Here is a 25,116-nt window from a genome sequence, read left to right on the forward strand (position 1 = left end):
CACTTAATACACACACGCATGGAAAGCTTCTTTCCATGTGCTAAGAGGGTCCTCCAAGGGGACACTTCAGCTAAAAAAAAAGACAAAGATTGGGTTATTGGTTCGAATTGTTCTGAGAAAGATATGTGGCCATAAAGGTATAGGACCTGTTATCCAGAAATGCTTCAGACCTGGGGCTTTCTGGATCTCCATACCTTAAGTCTACTAAAAAATCATTTAAACATGAAATAAACCCAATAGGACTGTTCTGCCCCCAATAAGGGGTAATTATATCTTAGTTGGGATCAAGTACAGGTACTGTTTTATTATTACAGAGAAAAGGGAATCATTTAACCATTAAATAAACCCAATAGGGCTGTTCTGCCCCAATAAGGGGTAATTATATCTTAGTTGGGATCAAGTACAGGTACTGTTTTATTATTGCAGAGAAAAGGGAATCATTTAACCATTAAATAAACCCAATAGGGCTGTTCTGCCCCCGATAAGGGGTAATTATATCTTAGTTGGGATCAAGTACAGGTACTGTTTTATTATTACAGAGAAAAGGGAATCATTTAACCATTAAATAAACCCAATAGGGCTGTTCTGCCCCCAATAAGGGGTAATTATATCTTAGTTGGGATCAAGTACAGGTACTGTTTTATTATTACAGAGAAAAGGGAATCATTTAACCATGAAATAAACCCAATAGGGCTGTTCTGCCCCCAATAAGGGGTAATTATATCTTAGTTGGGATCAAGTACAGGTACTGTTTTATTATTACAGAGAAAAGGGAATCATTTAACCATGAAATAAACCCAATAGGGCTGTTCTGCCCCCAATAAGGGGTAATTATATCTTAGTTGGGATCAAGTACAGGTACTGTTTTATTATTACAGAGAAAAGGGAATCATTTAACCATGAAATAAACCCAATAGGGCTGTTCTGCCCCCAATAAGGGGTAATTATATCTTACTTGGGATCAAGTACAAGTTACTGTTTTATTATTACAGAGAAAAGGGAAATCATTTTTAAAAATTAGAATGATTTGCTTATAGTGGAGTCTATGGGAGATGGCCTTTCCGTAATTCGGAACTTTCTGGATAAATGATCATTTATTTTTAACACTGACAATGAGTTATAAAAAATAATGTAGCCACGTAGCCATGTACTAAGATGCAGGTAGGGCTACACTATGTCGGTGCCATTACAGATAAAAGGGCGAAAAGCATTGTGTCCCTCTGTCCACATAAAAAGAATGAAAATCCGTACATTCTGCAGCCAAGCTCTGGAGTCTGCCAGCACGTATATTTTATACTGACACTGAACAGCATGACTTTCACACGGCTCTATTGAGCAGGAACAGCAAGGAGAAATAATGGGGGGAAGTAATCTGCTGTGGCATTTGGCTCACCCTGAGCAATAAGATCCTTTCTAAGTAATGGATAAAGTACAGGTTCCACACCATCCATCTCCTGGATAATAAGTGTCTTGCCAAAGCGCACTGCCAGTTCCAGGGCCGTCATGAAGTTTGCATCCTGAGGAAATAAAAAGTAAAGTTGTGCTAAGTACATGTTAGCAGGCAAGGGAAGAGCTGACCTACATTAAAGGCATCTACACCCCTTATTTCATTTATTTTTTCATTGCCTAAAGGAAGAAAATCTCATTCTAAGCAACGTTAAAGTTATTTGTAAAGGTAACTGCAACTAAAAGTCGTATATAGGGCTTATTTCATTCAAATAAATGCTGCATTTATAATAATAAGAGAGTACCTGGCAAAACTTTTGGAGCACTGGGCAGTCCAATAAATATAGACCAGCGTCTTTATGTCGCCAACATAGGGGTGAGGTTGCTGGGTGTGTGTGCCAGTTGGGTACCATCTCAGAAGTAGTTTAGAATAATGTTCTTAGTGGTAGGCACACTTAGTGGTCTGTTTCACAGCCTAAAATGCCCTTTCTCAGTCCTACGCATCTAACTGAGTTTGCATCCACTTAAAGCATCAATTTCCCCTTTTCTGGGGAGTCTTTACATGGCTATTCTCATGCACCAATTGTTTTCCAAAAGATCAGATGTAGTAAGAGGAATCTGTAAGTACTTATAATGATCAGTTATTGGAAGGGAAAATTCTCAGACCAGATTTCCACAATTGATAATGTGGTCCTTTTGCATTAGAGTCTTTAGTCTTGTTATCCCCTGGGCTAGCCAGTTTCCTAATGAAATGAAGGGGATATCATCCTCTATTTTCTGCAGTGGGAGAAGTGGCGAGAAGCTATGAAGTCAACAGTAAGTCTCATACTGTTTGTAGCTGGGTACCCTACATTGCGGGTGGGGGCACGTAGGGGGTACGGAGGGGGCCCAGCGGAGGCTGTGTATGTGTTGTGAAGATGTACTGTTCAATTCTCATCCAGTGTTTACTTGTGCTAGGGATGGTTATGTGCATAATCGTTTCTAGAAGTATTGCTATGAGATATTTACTTATGTTTGGCACACCTAAGCCGCCCTTGTTGCTGGGTCTATACAGGGTGCCATTAGCAATCCTTTTGTGTTTATGATGCCAGATAAAATTGAATTCATTAGGTGGGAGAAGGGGGATTGCCCTCAGCAAAGAATTTTAGGTAATATAAACAGCTACGCATCCCACCTAGGACACATACGCCAGCCTGTATCTCTTTGGAGAGCTTATTACTATTTTCACGCCACTCCTGGTTGTGACTCCTAAACAATATAGTAGATGCCAGCTGGTTTCAGCTAATTTGTTGAGTCAGACGCAGAGATCAATACAGGTATAGGATCCCTTATCCGGAAACCAGTTATCCAGAAAGCTCCAAATTACGGAAAGCCCGTCTCCCATAAACTTCAGAATATTAAAACTGATTTCCTTTTTCTCTGTAGTAATAAAACAGTACCTTGTAATTGATCCCAACTAAGATATAATTTCCCCTTATTGGGGGCAGAACAGCCCTATTGGGTTTATTTCATGGTTAAATGATTCCCTTTTCTCTGTAATAATAAAACAGTACCTGTACTTGATCCCAACTAAGATATAATTACCCCTTTTTGGGGGCAGAACAGCCCTATTGGGTTTATTTCATGGTTAAATGATTCCCTTTTCTCTGTAATAATAAAACAGTACCTGTACTTGATCCATACTAAGATATAATTACCCCTTTTTGGGGGCAGAACAGCCCTATTGGGTTTATTTAATGGTTAAATGATTCCCTTTTCTCTGTAATAATAAAACAGTACCTGTACTTGATCCCAACTAAGATATAATTACCCCTTATTGGGGGCAGAACAGCCCTATTGGGTTTATTTCATGGTTAAATGATTCCCTTTTCTCTGTAATAATAAAACAGTTCCTTGTAATTGATGAAATAAACCCAATAGGACTGTTCTGCCCCCAATAAGGGGTAATTATATCTTAGTTGGGATCAAGTACAAGGTACTGTTTTATAATTACAGAGAAAAAGGAAATCATTTTTAAAAAATAGAATTATTTGCTTATAATGGAGTCTATGGGAGATGGCCTTCCCGTAATTTGGAACTTTCTGGATAACTAGCAACCACATAGTGCTGAAACCCACAAATGCAGAGCTGCTGTTCCAACAACATTCACAAACGATAAAAAATGAATCACAACTACCCTATTAATGATATCACTTGCAGAATACAGATCTCAAGCATAAAGTCTTACCTGTTGATTAATAACTTCCATGCGGGATTCCTTCAAATGGGTCTTTAGCCACTCGGTTGCTTGTGAGGATGGGTCTATCAAAAAGGGGCAGATCTTACTCTAGAAAAAAAGACAGTTGTTAATTTCATTTGGGTAGACCATATGTCTAACTTGGAAATAGATCTTTAAAGAGAGAGAAGTGCACCACGTCCCATGACAGAGCCAGAAGGCAAGCAGCAAGTGATTCTGTCTTATAGAAAAATAAACACAAATTCAGTTTTTATTCCTCATGAGATGCCAATACGCGGCATTTATTTCACTGTGGGTGCCAGGGAAGTGTCCAGCATAGTAATTGGATTAGACCCCTTCCTATATGATAATGTGCATAGTTATTCTACACACAGCTCCATCTGTTGTCCTGGAGCACATCTCTAGCATTTGTCTTCCACGGGCAGCAACAGCCAGACAATGCGGCAAATGAGAATCAGCCGGTGCTCTGCCATGCAGATCATATTGCTCTAGCGCTAGCATTACAGAATAGAAAATAAGTGGAAATCTCCTATGGGAATGTATCTGTACTCAGGGCACCAAGCAACTTGCTTTTTCCTACATTACTTCTGGGAAGCTGTGCTGCTTGATCTGTGAGATATAATATATCCAGACAAAAACAATAAGGCTATCCTCCCAAATCTTGACTGATACCAAGTCCCATGTTGACATTTAGCATCACAGAGCAAAAGAAATATGAAACTTTCATTCAAACTTCTATTAAAAACCACCTGACCTGACCTGGATCAGTGTTTTGTTTAAACCATTACACTCTCCCAGTCCCACCCCTGGGATCAGCAATGTTAATTTAAAGCAATGTAACTAGCTTTACATAAAGATGCCCCCACCTGTGTTACATCTGCTGTGTCTCAAGCTTATAGATAAGGAGGAGTTTATTATACAGAGCTTAATTATACAGGATAGAGGTTGATGTTGCCACATCATTAGGTCCTGAATAAGGATTCACTTGTGTTAAACACAACTGAAGAAACTATACATTTATTGACACAATTGATACATGAAACAAGTGCAATATATATATATATATATATATATATATATATATATATATATATATATATATATATATATATATAGAACAAAATAGAGCACACCCTAAAAAGAGTTCAAACGCCCAAGGTGCTGGCAAAAATATTTTTACACAGACAGTGAGCCGCACACACAGGTACTTTGCAAAAAAATCACAAATTTATTAGAACAAAGAAAAAGTATATATAACATATATATATATATACACACACACACACACACACCATTTTAAACACCTGGCATTCTTACCAATGACTTCAAATGACAAGCCTAATGTAGCAAAGAAAATGGAAAAACAAATAATGTTGAAAAGAAAACTATGATGCACATAAAAATGTGGTCTTTGAAACCAAGATCCTCTATTTAAGCTATTAACCACCCAAAAATGATGCATAGTCTAGTCCTAGCCATTATATATTATAATTTTAATCTAGCACAATGTAACAAACTGATAGATAATACATGTAAATAAAAACCAACATGACAGTGTTATAATGAAGAGAAGAGAATGCATTATGAATGGTAGTTTATCTGAAAGTGAATGGCTACACTGATTAACATGCAACTAAAACACTGAATGAGCCAGCAGAGCACGCCATAGGGACCAAGGGCAGATTAAGTACATCGTCAGTCCTGGGTTGTGCCCACCCCTCCATCCTACTCCGCCCCCTGTCAAAATCCCATCATGCCCCAGCTCTGCCCCTGCTCCACAGAACTGGGACCCCTGAAAACTATTGACCTAGATAAGACTAATCGTTATGTACCAATGAATGGGACACTGGGTAATACAGGTATGGGACCCATTATTTAGAATGCTCGGGACCTGGGGTTTTCTGGATAAGGGGTGTTTCCGTTATTCAGATCTCCTACCTAAAGTCTGCTAAAAGATTATTTAAACTGTAATTAAACCCAATAGGATTGTTTTGCCTCCAATAAGGATTATTTATATGTTAGTTGGGATCAAGTACAAGGTACTGTTTTATTATTACAGAGAAAAAGGAATCATTTAACCATGAAATAAACCCAATAGGGCTGTTCTGCCCCCAATAAGGGGTAATTATATCTTAGTTGGGATCAAGTACAAGGTACTGTTTTATTATTACAGAGAATAAGGAAATCATTTTTAAAATGTGAATTATTTGATTACAATGGAGTCTATGGTAGATGGCCTTTCCGTAATTCTGAACTTTCTGGATAATGGGTTTCCAGATAAGGGGTCCAATACCTGTACAAGAAGACAAAGCCCCCCTTTAGAAAGAAAACCATTCTAACATCTAAAATGCATTCTTTGCTTTTACCAAAAGACCCTGCCCTGCTCTAAACTCAACCCTATATGCAACTTATGGTAGTGTGAGAACTGCCAGTAATACTTGGCAAGCATGTAAAAAGCAAAGTGCAAATGTTCTACTTTACCTGCAGAATGACGAGCGCGTTTTCTATTGACAGCTCATCAGAGGGCAAGCCTTCACTTTTCCAAATTAGCTGTTCGCTCTCAGTAGACAGGAACCTTCGTAAATCAAATGCTAGAGAATACAAGATCAATAATGTTACATTTCATATATTACCTTTTCGGCCCAATGAGCCAGATGACATAAAGCAATAAACAAAGCGCCGCAGCCGTTCTGCAGTTGGCAAGCTAATCAAACCCTAGGCGTGGATTCACTCATGGGACAGTGCCACAAAACTGAAAAGATACAAAATGTACCGTTTCTTTATGACTGAGCTAAGGTGCCCACCGTGCACAGATACTCTAGGTTAGTTCCTATCTCCTTGAGATATACACAGCTGCTCTCTGAAAATGCTGTCAGAACACCTAGTATTAATAACTAAAAAAATCAATTCCATGTAAAGCTGGGTTTCAATCTCACTTGGAAAATTCCACAAGTAATTTGTAAAAAGAACCACCGGGAATGCAATGTTTTCTCATCTCGGGGAATAAAATAACTCCTTGTAGGCTCACTGCTAGGGGCTGAATCAAATAACAATTCTGCCCTGTTTATAAAATGACATTAGGTTTTCCTAGAAAGCTGATTAGTAAAATGGACAGTGCAGAGCAGTGCTCCCTAATGATGTGCGGATGAGAACTCTGGTAGCCCCAGACCGAAGGCGACTTGGCACATAAAGTAGAACATTTTTACTTTTCCTTTTACATGCTTGCCAAGTATTACTGGCAATTGTCACTTACACTACCATAAGATTCGGTATTCGCCTGAATCCTTCAGGAAGAATTCGGGGTTTGGACAAATAAAAAAATAGTGGATTTGATGCATCCTTATCTCAAACCTTGTAATGAGCTAACAGGCCCCTGAATAAAGTTTTAGTCCTAAAATGGGGCTTGACCCAAATAAGTACCAGAACCACTGGCTTAGAGGGTTTGGCATCTTTTTACCTACATTTTCTGTGCAATCCAAATTGAATATTGTGAAATGCACATTGCCTGAGCATAAGATCCCTAGGTACATAAAAGGCTGCTGTGAGACACACACCTAATACAATTAGGAGAAGAAATAGCATTATTTTGCTGATTAATACATATGTACCCTTTTCGCTGATTGGTGTCATCAGCATTCCACTGGAGACAAGTGGTCCAACAGAGACCACTGTTAAACTACATTCTAAAAAGAGATTTAAGGCATCACAAGGTCTCTCAATGCCTAATTGTTGAAGGAGGTGGATGGTGCTGAGCCAGTGGTTAACAGAGCAGCCAGAGGCTCCAGCAAGAAGAGCAGAAGGGTTAGTACACTGGGTGTCACCTGCAAGTTTAGGGATAGGGTTCAGGGATATGGAGACTGCAAGAGAAGCACCACTTGTGGGGACAGGATACAAGAGAAGCACCACTTGTGGGGACAGGATACCTGCCAGTGAGTACTACTTCTTGCTGTAACTGATACCCTACCTGTGCCTAACAACATCAAGTAAGTAACTATTTTGAATACTGAGAAGGTGACTGTATTGTATCTAAATTGTGGAAAAAAAATCCATCCACCATTCCTACAGTGAGGGCCCAACTGAGAGAAGTCTTGTGTAAATCATTCTTTAGTAGGTGAACAGGAGTCTGACAGGACTCAGTGTGAAAAGAAAGAGAGGGCCCTAAGCAGTATTAACCAGTCCAGTTCCTAAACAGTGCTTCATGTGATTAAATGCACAAGTAAATAACTGCCTTTGGTGGAACAAAGTACAAAAGGTTACTATAACCCCTGCTTAAAAGGGTATAGCCCTCCTTTAACAAATGTGCTTTTTGTTCCAAGGATTTTACTAGTGACATACTGTACTGTAGTACACCATAGGATGCATTTAGGAGCATAGATGGTGAACTGCATTAGTGTAGGTAGCCATAGCAAACTATTATATATTTCAACAGTCAATTACATGAAAATGAAAGCAAAGCTAATTGCTGATCAATATAGCAAATATGTTAGTAAACATCCCAAAGAAGTACTGTCAAAAAAGAACAGCGCTTAGGATTTAATCACCAAGCATGGTTAATAAAAATCTAAAGTCATGCGAATGCAAAAATGTGCTTTCCTAAATATATACTGAATTCTTTGAATATCCCACATTCCCCTGTGGGCCCAGTATGGATCCACTTGACACCAGGAAAGCAGAGATAGCAATTACTTTCCAATCCGACGCATTTCATCCATTGCTCGATGCTGCCTTTCCTCTGATCTTCTGGGGCTGCCGATATGTAGGTAATAAAAGCAGCTGCCAACTGAGCCCTTTTTGGCAAAGCGCTTAGCTGTTCTGTTATTTCCACGACCTACGGAATAAAAGAAAAGGTCAGCTTACCACTGTGAATCCACATCCAAGGAAGATTTCACCTTTATAATCCATGTGGAGAAGCAAAGCAAAATAAAAAGAAAGCAATTTGCCATTTTGCTACATTACTAAAGGCCTTCTGTACCTTTAATAAATGATATACAGTGTAAATGTTTTGCCAAGCCACACACTTAGGGGAACATTTATCAAAAACACCATCATTACTGCAACTTCTACTGCAATTTGCAGTGCAGAGGACTTCTGTTTCTGTATATAAGAAACCACATCAAGTGGCATTGTGCAAAATCATAATCTTGCTGTGATTTGTGGCAAAACTATGATCATGTCTGCCTATTAGCAATGTCATCAACATTTTATCTATTATCTGTAAACTACAAGTAATATAGCTGTCTGATAAATAATTGAGAGAAAAATCTGCCTGAATTTAACTTTTTCAGAAATGAGAAAAAGTATTATTTTCAAATAATACTACCTCAAAGGGATTCTGCCATGATTTTGTAGTGTAGTTTTTATAGCTAAATAACACTGTTTACATTAAAAATGTATTATTGAACCAATAAATGTATTTTTTTAGCTGTAATATTGGTGTGTAGGCGCCATCTCAGTGCATTGTGCCTGAGTCTGAGCTTTTATAAGGAGCCAGCACTTCACAACAGAATTGCTTTTAGATAAGCTATTGTTTCTCCTAATCAGTGTTACTGGAGGAGTCATGGTTGGACTTGAGTATTGGCTGAGGGCACCTGAATAACTAAAAACATGCCTAGCCCCTAGCAAAATCTGTTTGCCCTTTTGAAAACAGATTTCAAGGAAGAGGGCTATTAGCTGATGTATTTTGTAAGAAACATGTTTTCCCATTACAGAATCCCTTTAAGTGTGCAATTCATGAGTTTGGACCACATTCTTACTGCATCATTTCAGCATGAAACACTGTGTATCTTTAGTACATGAGTCCCAGAGAATCTGTGATTGTTGTAGGCACAAACCTGTGAGTTCCATCTCTTGTTCTCTCCATCTAATTGGTTTATCAATAATTCTGCAGCCTGAATCACTTCTTGAGCTTTGGATAATTCCGCTTCCAGTTTAGCAGCTTCGGCTGTTCTTGTCTGAAACCTTGTTTAGGTATTAAAGACAGAATAAATGACACTGGCATTTAATATTTTCTCTGGTACTAACACAGAGCAAACAGAAACTGAAAACTTCAATTTCAGTGAAACAGAAAAGGGGATCATGCACAAAACCAAAGAAGTAAAATCCCTCAGTATGTTGTAATGATATTACATGTCCAGTCTAGGTCTCCTTGTGTTACAGATGAACATGCATGGGTGGATTTCCATGCAAATCCATGTTTAATCCACAAGATGAACTACTGAAATCATGTTCTGTTTGGTCTGGATGCCAGTCCTAGTGACTGGGTTGTACCAGAAATTAAAGTCCCCACCATTTCCTTCCAGCTCAGCTAATAGCAAAATAACTATTACTGAACCCAGCAGACAGTTACAAAGCCTATCTGACAAAATATGCTCCCACCAAGTATTACAGGAAAATTAAACCCTTTCCAGACAATGACTCCCCTGTTATGGGCTGGTTACTTAAACCATGATAAGCAAGATATTTAGTCACTCCATACTTGCTAAATTGTTTCCTTCAGCCTCCTTCTTTGAATGCCAGTGCGGCACTACATTATATCCCACTCCCCTTTCTTATCTCCGTACTATGTTTATTGATCAGCACTTACACAGAGAAAACCTGTTTTTCTCCTGTACATGTGTGTTGCCATCCCACTGTGGTGGGACAGGGAAAAGAATATATTTTCCATCATACAAACCTTGTAAGCTCCAGTTTGAACTGATATGAAGGATATAAACTTGATGTGGTTGGAGCAACCCCAGAGGGCACCAGTTCCAAAGCACACTCTGAACAAATAGCCCTTCCTTGATTCTTCAAAGAATTCATTGCTTAAGGGCAATGACACACAAGATTAGTCACCCCACGATTAATCACCTCTAGCGGTGGCATAATCTCCTTAAATGCTTTTCTACAGGTGAGAATGTAAATTGCCGGAAGGAGAACATATGTGTTACTTTGGCTTTCCAAAGTCGCCAGAAGTTTTCTCGGAAGGCAATTTTGGGTGACTTTGGAAAGCCGAAGCTACACATATGTTTTCCTCCACCACAGCCAGTGGAGATTAATTGTGATGCGACTAATCTTCTCATTTGTCATTGCCTTAATACTTTCTATTAAATAACACATGAGACTCATCGCAGAACTGAGGTGACACACAATAGATTTCTCATAAAAAGTCAATATTATTATCAGCTCAAAGGTTCTCAAAATGAAAAATATCATCTTAATAACCTTTTTCAATAACTTACTTTTCTTTTAGTTCTGACACCCTTTGCCCCACAGAGTTGAGCTGACGTTCTAACTTGTGCTTTTTTTCTTCGGTTCTTCTCAAGTTTCTGTAAAACAATTCCGCGTTCAGTTACTTGGTTTTATTAATGGAAATTCTATAAATCTATTTATCTTTAAAGGAGAAAGATATGTTTATAGGGAAAAGATTGGAGGTGCCAAATTACAGGGATACTGTAGGGGGCGGTAGATAAAAAGAGGTCAGGTTTTGTTTTTACTCTATGGCAAAAACTGGCATCCCCAAGTGATTAAACCTTTCCTTCTCCATTACATTAGCCTGTGTTGGGTGTAAACTAATCAGCTTTGGAGATGGTGTCCTTTGTTAAACTTTAGTTCTCCTTTAAACAAAATATATATATTTAAGGAAGCAGATTTTCACTTATTTGTCAAAAAAATCTGTTCTTACTAAAAAGGTAATCCCGCTCTTTGTGCCCACATTTTGGTTTACAAAATGAAAATTTCCAGATAACAAACCCCATTTTTCGTATAGTAAATTGACTTTACAAAAACAAAGAGAGGGTAATAGTGATGTGCGGTTCGAGAAAAAACTCGACCCGCACATGACCGTAGCCTGCCTGCTCCCAGTCCGAACCCTACCTGACCTGGCTTCCAGTGCCAGGCCAAGCCGGCCAGGCGCCCTAGGCAACCTGGTCTGCTTGGCCTGCCTGCCCCTCCCCCATATGTGTGCTCATGTGCATGCGTAAACGAGAACACGTTGCGCACACACACACAGGGTTACGGGACGCTGGTGGGAGGGGGAAAGTGCCCAGAACTAGAGGTAGGGGAAAGAAGCGGTACCGGTCTTGCGCCATGGGCAGGTGCCTCTTCTGCCTACTCCTTGTTCTGGCCCTGCCGGCTTCTGCCCTGTTTTATAGACCTACACCGCAATGATGTCCCAAAAGGGATGTGGCGGTTCGCAGTCCTATAAATTAAGAAGACGGAAGAGGCAGCCGGCAGTATTAGGTCAACAATCATGTATTGCTAGCCATAATGACATTTCCCAAGTGTAACACTTACGACTCCAGGACAGACTGTTCCTTTTCCAGAGGCTGAATTTTCTCCAGGACATGAGAATACTGCACATTAGCTATAACCCATGCTGCAAGGGGAGCAGCTGCTGCACTGGCTCTTCTGGCATTCTGGTGGGAAACAAACAGATTGGTACAGGTTTATTTAATAGCCACACATTTACCACTCGTATGTGCCCCTCCTTGCAGGGCTGAAAGGAAAGGACAAGAAGATAAGCCATCCTTACACAGTAATTAAAGGAAACTCATATTTATAACATTTTAAGGTAAAAAATAAGCACATATGGGCTTATGAACAACAGCAACCATAGTTGTGGCTGCAGGAAAAAGACATAGTTGTGCCAATCGACACCATTCACCATGTGTGTGAATCCAAAGCCACTCCTTGCACTTCTGCTTAATTGTGAATGGATAGATGAGACAGGGAAACGGGCTGATGGGGTGGGAAAACAGGCTAGTCAGAGACAGTCCTTTACTTAAAAGGGGGTGATCAGCCACAGAGAGGGTCAGGGAAAAGAGGGATTAAAGGTGGGTTGTCACTCTTACAAATTTACTTGCAAATTTATTGATGAGAAGGTAATGCCATCTGAATTAATCCTAATCATTATCTCTTTTTAGTTCTGGACTATATAACCAGACAAGTATTATTATGATTATTAACACATATAAAAGAGTGCTAAAATATTCCACAGCACTGTGCAACAGAAGCGTGCATACATCAAACATACATCTACATAAAACTACTGATTCATGTAAGAACTAAAGGAGACCCTGCTCAACAGAGCCGGTTATTAACATCAATGTGTGTATTTTAGGCCCAATCAGTTCTTAGCCTGAGGCTTGGGCATTCATACAGGACATTAAATTGTAAGTTGGATGCTGAGGCAGCAGCTTGTGTGCTGCAGATGCATAACAAATCCCAATGGACCTTTGACGACAACTGCAGTTGAAAGACTAACCCCCATATGTAATAATATGAAGTTTGCCCAGGAGCAGTAACCCCTAGCAACCAATAAGATGTTTGCTTTTAAATAGGTACCAGTAAATGCTACCTGCTGATTGGTTGCTATGGGCAAACTTAGTGCCTTTTTATTATCATGTATCATTGCACAGTAGCACACAAAGCCAATACTATAAATATGAGTCTGTAAATAAGAATTATTGGCACCTTTTCTTCAAAAGATGTTCTTTTCATTTTGAGAAGTTCTTCCACACTTGTCCTTATCTCACTGGTGATATTTCGTACATCAAACGTTACGATGTCTTCTCGTACACCTCGCTTTGCAAGGAAACTGAAAATAAACAAATTGTACACAAAGTCACACCGATCACGTCTTTACATAGCAGGGTCTTATTATTTGCTTCAATAAACTGATCTAAACATCGTTTTTTAAGTCTCCCAACAATGAGGACCTGTCACCCTAAGGAAAAATTCAAAATCCTATTCTATTGTGTAAGTTGAGCAAAATAAAGCTAATAAAACATAATTTAATTAGGTTAAGTAAAGTTGTGTTTCCTACAGTCTTGGAATCCATAATGCCCATACCCATGCAGAGGCTACACAATTACAGACAGTGACTAAAGAGGTGGAATGTGGGGAGTGCAGATACATCTAGGAAGTACAGAATGGAAAGTGAAACTAATTGACTAATTGCAATGTCTGAGACATTGAGGTAGGGTAGGTAATGTATAATTGACAGACAGGGTCAGACTGGGCCAGCAGAACACCGGGATAAAACCCAGTGGGTCCCTGCCGACCCAGACCAGATCCTTTTCTCCCTCCCCCATTGCTCCACCACTGCCCTTGCTCCCGAGATTGCGGCAATAGTAAGTATAATGTGCGAGCACACAGGGTGGCAGCAGTGGGCCTTGCACACCCCAGTCTGACCCTGTTGAAAGATGAGATTTATTAAATGAGTTTATAACAGGTATGTATGTTTTAATTAAAAAAATGAACTGGGTTTTATGTTTAATTAGGAAAGGACTTTTATTATACAGCTTTTTATGTGTTGGTGAGAAGCACACTATAAAGGAGAACTAAAGCTTAACTAAAGTAGGGAAGAAATGATGCATGTTATGTTTAGGGCTTCTGTACCAGCCCAAGGCAACCACAGCCCTTTAGCAGGGAAGATCTGTGACCCCAAAGAAGCCCCAGTAGCTCCCCATCTTCATTTAAACCCAACAGTACTGTTTTGCCACCAATAGAAAATCATTCAAAAATAAGAATTGTTAGGACTAATGGAGGAAAATGGTATTCATGTGTTGAGGAGCTTTTTGGATAAAAGGTGTCCAGATAACAGATCCCATGCCTGTATTTGAAAACAACATAAGCCTTTGGTAATGAAGTGGTTATACTTTATTGACTGCACACTTTTGCACTTACTAAGTCCACCTTACCTTTTCATGCTCACCCAGGAAGTATCAAAGATACCCATCATCCTTAGAACGCCTTCGAGAATGTCTCTGATTATATCTGGAGGCGCGCGCAGAGATCTGATCTCGGACAGAGATTCTGGCTTGATATTCCCAACTGCTTCTTTTGCCTCATTCACCAAAGGCTGTGGGCAAGAAATAAAGTGTGAATGGAATGGTTAGCCATGCAGCTCAGTGAGCCATGTGTACAGACTTGCTGCAAAGCCACAGACTGAAATATTAAATGCACTTTGCAGAATTTTGAAAGACTATTGTGTTGCACTAACAGTATTGGTGGGGGTGAAGGATTGTGGTTTTATGACGTTAAGTCAGTCGGATGAGAGGCACAACAACCAGACCCAAAGCAAGAGTAAAGGCAGAACACACTGACGTACTACACTTGAGCATCAGTACCTGAACTTCTTTAAGTTCATCTTCGATTTTTCCTTTCCGCTCTGCAATTTTTACTGCTTCTTCCGCTATCTTCTGTTGAATCTTTTCCATCTCTGCTTTCTGATCACTGGCATTCTGCAAAGCAAAATGATCAAATGAATACAAAATAATCAGAAAAAAAGTAGCAACTTTTACTAGGAGAAGGACTTGGCCTACTGTAGACGTAAAGTGATTAGGTTTTGATGCAAAAGACCCTGGTTTCATTCCTTGTGTTCCAGGAATATTTACTTAAAGGAATACTGTCCTGGGAAAACATGTTTTTTTCAAAACCCATCAGTTAATAGAGCTTCTCCAGCAAAATCCTGCATTGTAATCTGTTTTTCAAAAACACAGATTTTTTTTTTATATTTCATTTTGAAATTTCACTTGGGACTAGCCATATTCTTTATTTCCCAAGGTGCCACAGCCATGTGACTGTGCTCTGATAAACTTCAGTCACACTTTACTGCTGGGCTGACGGGCAACTTTATAATGTACCTGCATGGACGTGGTGATTTCTTGTAGAGCAGAATCTGCCTCCGCTTGTTTGGTTTTCAGTAACAAACTCTGTTCTCCAGCTTTTCCCTTCAGCTCATCTACTAGAGCCTTGGCTTCATTGAGCTTGGACACACCAGCCTACATGGGATCAATAATGAGAGGATTCAATACATATTTAAGGCGTTGTTCACTTTTACATGAAATTTTAGTATGATGTAGAAAATGATATTCTGAGACAATTTTCAATTGCTCTTCATGTTTTTTTTTTTACGCAGTTCCTAAATTATTTAGCTTTTTTGTTCAGCAGCTCTCCAGTTTGGAATTTCTGCAGCTATCTGGTTGGTAGGACCCAATGTAACCTAGCAACCAGGCAGTGGTTTAAAAGAGAGATTAGAATATGAATAGGATAGTGCCTGAATAGAAAGATAATTAAGTAAAAAGTAACAATAACAATAAAATTGTAGCTTCACAAAGCAATAGTTTTTGTCTTACGGTGTAGGTTATTAAAAAATGATCATAATGTAGATTATAATATGGATTATCTCTCTGAAATTGAAGCACACGTGTGGGGGTGGCTAGCAATCTACTCAACATAGCTTTGGTATATGATATGTAATGCTCACTACAGCTCATAATCTGTAAAGCTCACTTATTTTGCAACCCTTGGTGCACTTAAAAGTGCATACAGCATAAAGGTTCCCTAAAATGTTTACTTTGCATGGAGTCAAACCAAACAGTCATATTTGATAAAACTGGACCAATATGCCAGAAGAGATTCAGCTGCATTAGAACCTTCCTTTACTGACCTGTAAATGCCTTTGTCTCTTTGTCAGCTCTGCTATCTTGCTGCTATACAGAGAGCCATAAACACGAAGAAAAGTCATATATCTACTTGGGGTGGCACCGTATGATTTACATGACTCGTGAATCATCAAGAAAGAATTGAAAAATTCTGAATCTCCTTGGGGGAAAAAAATATAAAACAAATTTGAAAAATGTTTCAAAGTCAAAATATTTCCTACTAAAACACTACACACAAATCTTTAATAATAACAGAATAAATCTACCTGATGAAACTTTCTTGTATCCTGGGTCCATCTGCATCTTCTCTTTGCTGTTTGGGTCCAAAATCACCATTTCGGGAATCTGAAGGCATAAAAATGTTATACCATTAGTTATCAGACTACTGATTATTCATAGAAATACATTCCAACTAGTGGAAATTCTGAGTTTTAAATACAATTTTTTTATACACAATGTCCAATAAAACAGAAAACAGGACTTACTTTCTTCATACTTTTGTCAGACCAGCCCTCCATCCACTGTACAGAGCATTTCTTGTAGAAGGCCGGGTTACTCTCACAGTTTATGGTAAAATTTGTATTAGTACAATCCATGATGAGGACTACATGCAAATTCTGAAGGACTCCTGGAATATTTAACATTTTACAAAACGTATCAGCAAAAAAATTAAGTGGTTTACACGCCTATGCGAACAAAAGGAAGCAAAAGTTGTGTCTAAAACCAATGTCACATTTACAACCATTATAATTATTATAATATAAATACTTACTGTTGGTAAAATAGCCCAATACTGGCCCGGTAAAACCATCTTCTGAAGCCTGATTTTTCAGTGGAGATAACAGTGGCTCCAACTCCTCTACTGTATACAATCCAGGGATCTCACCTTTAAAAGAATAAAGTATATTTTATTTATCATAACACTAACAAATTAAGCAAAACAAGAAACTAAGGTAAACTAGGTAAACACATTTGAGATCACCTACAATGTAGTTTGCAAAGTCTCACAAAGTCACTATAATGCAATAATGGTCAGTGACCCTAGCAACCAGGGAACAGTTTGAAACAGTACATAAGATGATGCTAATGCACTGTACCTGATGACAGGAGGCTGTTGATCATCTCCAGGAAATCTGGATGAACAAACTGATGATCTTCAAGAAGAAATAATACTTGTTGTCCTTCAATGCCAGCCATCTGAATAACCTGAAGCATACAAGGTCTTAGTAGGGCTTTGTGTAACTTCATAAATACAAGACACAGTTGCTTCAACCTTTGCTTTATAAAACACAGAACTAGAGGGAGATACATTTTCAGCAATAGACTTTTGATGAAACTGTGAAAAGAGTCTGAGCACAGAATATCTTTTAATATGTTCAGCGGCTCTCCAGTATGGAATTTCAGCTGCTATTTGGTTGCTAGGATCCAGTTTAACCTAGCAACCAGAGTGCTTTGAATAAGAGTAGTAGAGACTGGAATAGGAACAGAGAGATAAGTAATAAAATGAAGCTAAAAGGAGTCAGAAGAATTCTACAACATATCAAAACTGAACTTAAATGTTAATTTACCCCATGGGGAAGCCCAATATGTTCTATATCATGCATGAATGTGTTGCAGAAAGTACGTTTTGTGCAAACTAACTCCATATATAACATGGAAATTGATGCCAAAAATAACACACCCCTGCTGTTACACGCTGAAATGTATCGGTTTGACCTAAGTTTGCTTTTCATTTTGCTCCGCACTGACCTCTGTCCTTCACTGACTCCACCATTTGGTTCTCCTGCCATCTCTCCTTAGCAACCTTTTAACTAAATACTTGGATTTGCCTTTATAAGCAATATGTGGTTTTCAGTTCGACACTCAAGATATCACTTTAACTGAAAGGTTATATACACAGATTTATTTATGGCAATGTATTTTGCACATCTCACCTGTTTAAGATCATTTTTAAACTGTTTTAGCTCATATCCTCTAGAAACCTTGGGAGTAAAAAGCACAGCACCGTGCATGTGGCTAACTAGGGATGTGACAGTTCTGCGGCCAACACCACTGCGCCCCGCCAGGAGAAGAGAGCCACCAGGGCAGCTGAGAACCCTGTCTACTCGTGACATGTAGTCCAGCACTTCGTGGAAAAACAAGATCTCGAGCTCTCTGTTCATGTGACTGTATTGAATTGCACCCTAAAGACAGGGGGACATTAAACACATTAGAAGAGGAATGGAAATGGGTTATAGTCAAATCACCCACAATGCAGGCAATAGTGTAGTTCCAAGTGCATGGTAAAGTGGTACCAGTGCTCACTACTGTGCAGGGGATTGCTCAGACACAAGGATAAGGAGTAGATAAATATCTAACACACCTTTTTTATAACATCTTGAAGATCATTAGAATTCAACCTTCCAAGCGGCCTTCCATGTGGGGGCAAAGGCTGACCTGGAGCGATCACAGCTCCTGCCCCATGTAGTGCTCCCCAGGTTACATAAAAGGCATCTGTTAGAATACAAATAAAAAAAAATGTGCATGAACTTGTTATCAACAGTAGCTTATTGTGGTGCCCTTGATTATATTAATGCTCTTCTGCCACAGGCCCTTGAGATCAACGGTTGGCTCAATCTGATACGGCTCACCTCAAGGTGGGCATATCAGTGAAAGATCAACTTGTTAGACATGTTCAACCACCTTATAGCCTAAACATGTTCCATGGCTTAGAAGAGTAGGATGACTGGGCTGGCCCTGTATAAGGGTAAGAACCCACAGAGCTGTTCAGTTGCCCCCAATAGATCTCTGCTATCGTGGGAGACTAACCACTACAAAATGGCTTTCCACCAGGAACAATAGGAGTCGCCGGTGGAAAACCCTTCATATCGCTTTAGTAATCTGAAGTCGCACAAAGTTTCCTCCTGCAGGTAAATTTGCGTGACTTCAGAAAACGAATCGATGCAATGGGCTTTTTATCAGTTTCTCCTGAAAGAAAAAAGCCATTTTGGAGCGGGCGACTGAACCGCTCCGGGGGTCCTAACACTAAGCAAACAATATAACAACCAATAAAATCCCCCCTGGAGGGGCCAATGGAAGATTCTTGTCCACACTTTTCTGCTCGCTCTCGCAAATTCCTTCCCCCGGTGAATCTATCCCAACTGAGAGGAATAGTCCAGGCTGCCCAACATTAGACATGTATAACAAACAAACTTTTATTTTTATATCTTTTGTCGGTAAAAAAATACTAAGGCTTAGTAAATGGACCTCTCAATTTGTTCAGAATTACAATTTACCCGTCATATTATCCAAAACATCCGAACCCCAGTCTCCTTGCAGCACGGACATTAAAATATTGTCAAAAACATGAAGCTCCTTGGCAGTCACAATTCTGTCACGGAAGAGTCGTCGAGCTTCATATGCCACAATTTCAAGGACACAGTCTTGAGACTGTTTAGAAGAACCTTAAAGCAAAGGGAAAAAAGTGGGTGCTTTTATTGTAGGTGACCAGAACCTAATCCACAATACTATTAGTTTACTGTAACAAAACCTATAATTGAAGAATTGATCATCCTTTTATGCCAAGTGTACCTTATACTCAACTGATAATTACCATAAGTAATCCAGCTGACTACTGTTGCACGTGTTGCATTGATCAGATTTAGAAGCTGTCTGCCAGGTTGATATACTGTATGGCTTTGAATATATGGCTGCATCTAACCAGCAGCTCTAGATAAATAGTTAGGCACAAGGGGATTTGCAAGGAACTGTTTGTAGGCTTATAGTTGTGATTCCATTTTTGTTAGACTATGCACAGTTCAAGCCCTAATATGCTAGTGCTACACGGGGCTGATTCTCAGAAAAATGCATGCTGAAGAACAGCCCTACGCTGGCACCTTGCCTGCACCCAGAAACACTGTAAAGCCTTGTGCCATGTCTGCCTGCACCTGGGCAGAGGCAATGCTTTTGGGTACAGCCAAGGTAGCAGGTAGGATCCAGCATAGGTTTCTTTTCCCTAACCCACAAACAGCCCTGTGGCACGAACTCAATTTCTAAATCAACGTTCCATATCTTTTAAACACAAGAACTAGGAAACCTAGTGTAGGGGGAAGCATCTCCAAACTTGTTCTGCTTGAGCCCTTTTTTAATGGGTCTACAAATTCTTAAAAAAGGTTAAAAAGCTTGGAAAACTCAAATTAAAAAAATTGCTTAAAGTTTGCCTATAACTCCTATCAAGGTCGGACTGGGGGGTGCAGGCAGGGGCCCTGCAGGCAGGGGCCCTGCAGGTGCCCCCGCCGGCTATGTTCCTTAAATCCCCCCCCCGGGGGCCCCCCTAACCCCCCGCAGGGCCCTCACCCGACGTCCTCCCCAATCGCGTATAAATTTAACGCATAAGGGGAGGAACTATCGTGCAGGTGGAGCGCCGGCAAGGGTCGGACTGGGCCGCCGGTGCCCACCGGGGTTTTTCCCTGAGTCCTTTTGACCCTGACTCCTATTGAATTCTACATGAACTTGCAAGCTTTTAGGCGCAGACGTTGAACATTCTAGTTTTTACCACAGGAGAGATTTACTACAGGAAACTAATCTCCCCATGTGCCACTGACTTTAAAGGAGAAGGAAAGGTACAATCACTAGGGGGAGCAAAATGTTAGGCACCACCAGTGATTGTATTAACATAACTCACTCGCAGGTACCCTAGGCCGGTGCAGTTTTCTCTTAACAAGAGCAATGGCCCTGGGTATCAGGTAAGTGATTACTATTACTCGGGCGCCTAACATTTGCCCCCCCCCCCCCCAGTGATTGTATGTTTCCTTCTCCTTTAAATTAGAACTAAGAGACAATCCATTTTAAGCAGCTTCTGCAATCATTAGAGATAAGAAGAAATTGAATAATAATCATCATTAATCATGTCTACCAATTTCTATCTTACATAACAATTACTTTAAAAAAAAAACTATTTTTGCGCAAATCTACTACACAATAACAAACTAGACATGATACTGAAGAGCGGTACCACCTACCTCCTGTTAAGTCATATCTAAACAGTCCAATAATCCATTGCGTAAGGATGCAGGGTGTGAAGAGGTAATGACTATAATCATCGACTGAAAACTTGGCCCGCACCTGAACACAATATAAACCATTACAAAGTGTTTTGTTGTACACAGAAAACAGTGATTAATGATCAAATAACTGTACATTAGTGTGGGTTGAAATTTGTAATACGCACTCACAGACAAGCTATACCGTAGCAGGTAAAAATCCAGGTAATATAGGTGTGCTGGGTTCTTACCTACTGTACTCTATACTTGAATATAATGGAAGAAAAACAGCCAGAAATATACATATCTGAATGTGTGACAAGCAACATCTCTTAAAGGATATATTATTTACAGCCTCAAGTCCAAGCAATGTTTTAATACAACAATACTAAAATATTTTAGCGTAAAACAGGATATTTGTATTAAAACTGCTTTACAAGGTGCTGAAATGATACATTATTTGATTATTTGTATATGGACAAGTTTTAGTGTCTATAAGTGGCCGATTTCAGGCCAGATGTCGGTCTGGCAGGCAGGCCCATTGTTCAAGCCTACACACGGGCAGATAAGATGCCGAATCGGTCTAAAGGCCCGTGTATGGCAACCTTTAGTCTTGCTTTAGGTATGAGTATGAGTTTTCAAGTCTGACCAAACGCTAAATTGTTTGACTCTGTGTGATCCGATTAATTAAATATTCTTGCATCTAAGCAGCATGTTGGTTAACAATATTAAAAAGTGCATTTCTAAAGCTTGAGTGAATCACTATTCTACTAGATATAATATAAAAGTAAGCCTTTAGTGTACCTGTTCATATACTTGAACCATGGATCCTGCTAAATGGTGGATTTTTGATAAGGAGCCCCAGGTCGGGTGATTCTTAAGGTTCTTGTGAATAACAGGCTCCAAATACGAGCTGCAGATTGTTTGCAACTGGTCCCTTTCAGGATAACTGCAGCCGGAGTTCAAACAAAAAAGAAACCATTAAGAACAGAATGCAGTTTCCCCAAAACCCAACAGTTTGAGACTTATTGATAGAAGGGATGAACCAAATCCAGGATTCAGTTCGGGATTCTTCCAAGATTTACGTTTTTCAGCAGGATTCAGCTGAATCCATCTGCCTAGCCAAACTGAATGCGAATACTTAACATGTGACTTTTTGTCATATAAACATGGAAGTTAAAAAATTTTAACCACAAACTGTGTGCACAGTTCTCTTTATTCTTTCCATAGTAAAATTATCATACGCAAATTAGGATTTGGATTCAGCTACATATTCAGCCATAATGTTTGAAGAGTGAAAAAACACTCATATACTCAGCGCTTCTTGGTGATAGTTCATATAAATCAAATCTTCAATGTTAAGGAGTGTGAACGTGTGCTGCTTCCTCCTGGTATAAGCTCCCCTTCAGATGAGCCTCAGAATATATATGCAGAATGTTGATGGAAGCGCATGGAAGTAAAAATAAAATATATATAGTGCAACAACGTCAAATAATGAATAAATCAACAACGATATAAAGTGAATACTTAAGTTAAACACCACTAATACGTGTGACCCCAACTCTTATATATGTTCAAACTGCTCACCAGAACAGCAAATCAAGGAGCATATAGGCCACACCCAGCTGGGTATTTGATTGAAGTGGGATCCAGTTCAGCAATGTATATAGAATGGAAGATGAGGCAAATATAGTGTGAAACTGTTTAATAAATATAAAAGGCCCTGCGCTCTGCAGGCTACTTACAGTACAGAAGTAGTATAAAAGCAATGAACATACGAAGTGTCCTCAAAAGCTCGACGCGTTTCGCGTGCTATACTGCACGCTTCCTCAGGAGCAGTTGAAATAAAAATGTAAAAAGTCGAATCACAGTAATCAATCTTTAAACCATTGTAATCAGGCTATAGAGTGGAACCACCGGAAAGAAACCGGAAGTGCATTAATGACACGTTAGAGACTCATGTCGGGTAACCAAGGTGACGAGTGTAGCGCGCATCAATGTGCGCAGTTGCCTACTAGGGGAAAAGACGGTAACCATGGAGACGCGTCAACAAAAGTGTATGTGATGTATAAAAAACGCGCTCTAAGTGCGCGATTCCCTGCTAAACGTAGGGACGGTCACCATGGAGACGCGTCCACCCCCAGCGTGTGTGTTGTGTATAGGGCAAGCATTCAAATGTGCGAGATCCCACTAAAGAGAGGAACGGTCCCCATGGAGACACGTAATAAACTGAAGCATAGCAAAAGCGAACGGATATGGTGCGCCTCCAATTGTAAAAAAGTTGATATATAAAAACAAAACTGAGCACTGTGTAAAAATGTATAAAATAGTCAAGGTAATTATTATCCTAATAAACCACCACTATAACTAGCATACTGTATAGGCAGACATATAGATAGAAACGTGCAGTCACTTATAGCTAGATGTCATTGGCTAAATAATATTGGCAATTGTGGGATACATAAACTGCATAGAAAAATTGAATAAAAATATAAGCGTATACCTAAGGCCAAAGGCACTTAATATATGAATTATTTAATGGTAAACATCTTAGGATTAAAACTGTGAAATACGTAGAAATAAAATCATGATGGCGCAGCTCAAATCATTATATTAAATCTTTGCCTTATTGTCCTATCATATTAATTACATGAATTTATGGAAATTAAAAAGCCGCCAAGTCCAAATCAATGTTAAGACCCGAAGGTTGCAATGTGTTGAGCTTAAAAATCCAATATGTCTCACGCTGTCTCAGTTTAATAAATCGGTCCCCGCCCCTAATATTAGAGGATATTTGTTCCAATCCTATAAAAGTTACACCACTAGGGTCACTATTATGTTTATACTTGAAGTGTCGGGGAACCCCATGATTAATTTTGCCCGCTCTAATGTTACGTATATGCTCGCTAATCCTGGTACCAACTGATCTAATTGTTCTCCCTACATAAAGCATTTTGCATGGACATACTAATAAATATATGACGTATATGGAACGACAATTAATGAAAAAATTCTTCAGAGGTATATCTATAATTTTTGATTTCTTAGGTGCAACAAAAGCACAGGATGTGCACCTTTTCTTACCACACTTATAGGTTCCTTTCAAACCAAATGGGTTCTGATGTATTGTGTGCTCTTGGCGATCCCAGACTTTAGAGGGTGCCAACATGTTGCTTAAAGTTTGTGATTTTTTAAAATGAATTTGTGGCTTTAAATTACAACACTCTTTCAAAACTGGATCAGCCAAAATCACATTCCAATGTCGTTGGACAATGTTTCTAATATTGTAAGCTGCCGAGGTAAATTTGGTGTAAAAGTTGCAATTATGGGGAGTGCTGTTCTTAGATTTTTGGGGCTGTAAAAGATGATCCCTATTAATATTGTCCACTTTGTGTCTGGCTTCCTGGAGCCAAGATTTTTTATAGCCTTTTTCTATAAATCTACTTTCTAGAATGGAACATTCAGATTTATAATCCTCCACCCTGGAGCAATTTCTTTTTGCTCTCAGGAATTCCGGTGGTTCCACTCTATAGCCTGATTACAATGGTTTAAAGATTGATTACTGTGATTCGACTTTTTACATTTTTATTTCAACTGCTCCTGAGGAAGCGTGCAGTATAGCACGCGAAACGCGTCGAGCTTTTGAGGACACTTCGTATGTTCATTGCTTTTATACTACTTCTGTACTGTAAGTAGCCTGCAGAGCGCAGGGCCTTTTATATTTATTAAACAGTTTCACACTATATTTGCCTCATCTTCCATTCTATATACATTGCTGAACTGGATCCCACTTCAATCAAATACCCAGCTGGGTGTGGCCTATATGCTCCTTGATTTGCTGTTCTGGTGAGCAGTTTGAACATATATAAGAGTTGGGGTCACACGTATTAGTGGTGTTTAACTTAAGTATTCACTTTATATCGTTGTTGATTTATTCATTATTTGACGTTGTTGCACTATATATATTTTATTTTTACTTCCATGC

At 39.3% G+C, this 25,116-nt stretch overlaps 1 protein-coding gene across 1 annotated transcript in view; it reads right to left on the bottom strand.

The window, feature by feature from the left end:
- The window catches only part of dync2h1 (dynein, cytoplasmic 2, heavy chain 1), a 201,153-nt gene that overhangs the window by 119,544 nt on the left and 56,493 nt on the right, over positions 1 to 25,116 (bottom strand). The window contains exons 45-65 of the mRNA XM_031897315.1: positions 21,936 to 22,080; positions 21,111 to 21,213; positions 19,386 to 19,553; positions 18,473 to 18,603; positions 18,045 to 18,293; positions 17,208 to 17,316; positions 16,883 to 16,996; positions 16,596 to 16,738; positions 16,377 to 16,455; positions 16,116 to 16,270; positions 15,310 to 15,447; positions 14,794 to 14,907; positions 14,365 to 14,525; positions 13,136 to 13,259; positions 11,957 to 12,078; positions 10,903 to 10,989; positions 9,514 to 9,640; positions 8,369 to 8,510; positions 6,164 to 6,273; positions 3,674 to 3,772; positions 1,394 to 1,517 (exon numbers count right to left, since the gene is read on the bottom strand). Of these exons, the coding sequence (XP_031753175.1) occupies positions 1,394 to 1,517; positions 3,674 to 3,772; positions 6,164 to 6,273; positions 8,369 to 8,510; positions 9,514 to 9,640; positions 10,903 to 10,989; positions 11,957 to 12,078; positions 13,136 to 13,259; positions 14,365 to 14,525; positions 14,794 to 14,907; positions 15,310 to 15,447; positions 16,116 to 16,270; positions 16,377 to 16,455; positions 16,596 to 16,738; positions 16,883 to 16,996; positions 17,208 to 17,316; positions 18,045 to 18,293; positions 18,473 to 18,603; positions 19,386 to 19,553; positions 21,111 to 21,213; positions 21,936 to 22,080 (2,744 nt within the window). The remainder of the gene's footprint in view (positions 1 to 1,393; positions 1,518 to 3,673; positions 3,773 to 6,163; positions 6,274 to 8,368; positions 8,511 to 9,513; positions 9,641 to 10,902; positions 10,990 to 11,956; positions 12,079 to 13,135; positions 13,260 to 14,364; positions 14,526 to 14,793; positions 14,908 to 15,309; positions 15,448 to 16,115; positions 16,271 to 16,376; positions 16,456 to 16,595; positions 16,739 to 16,882; positions 16,997 to 17,207; positions 17,317 to 18,044; positions 18,294 to 18,472; positions 18,604 to 19,385; positions 19,554 to 21,110; positions 21,214 to 21,935; positions 22,081 to 25,116) is intronic.

The sequence above is a fragment of the Xenopus tropicalis genome, chromosome 2 (assembly GCF_000004195.4).
Source record: "Xenopus tropicalis strain Nigerian chromosome 2, UCB_Xtro_10.0, whole genome shotgun sequence".
NCBI classification, from domain to species: Eukaryota; Metazoa; Chordata; class Amphibia; order Anura; family Pipidae; genus Xenopus; species Xenopus tropicalis.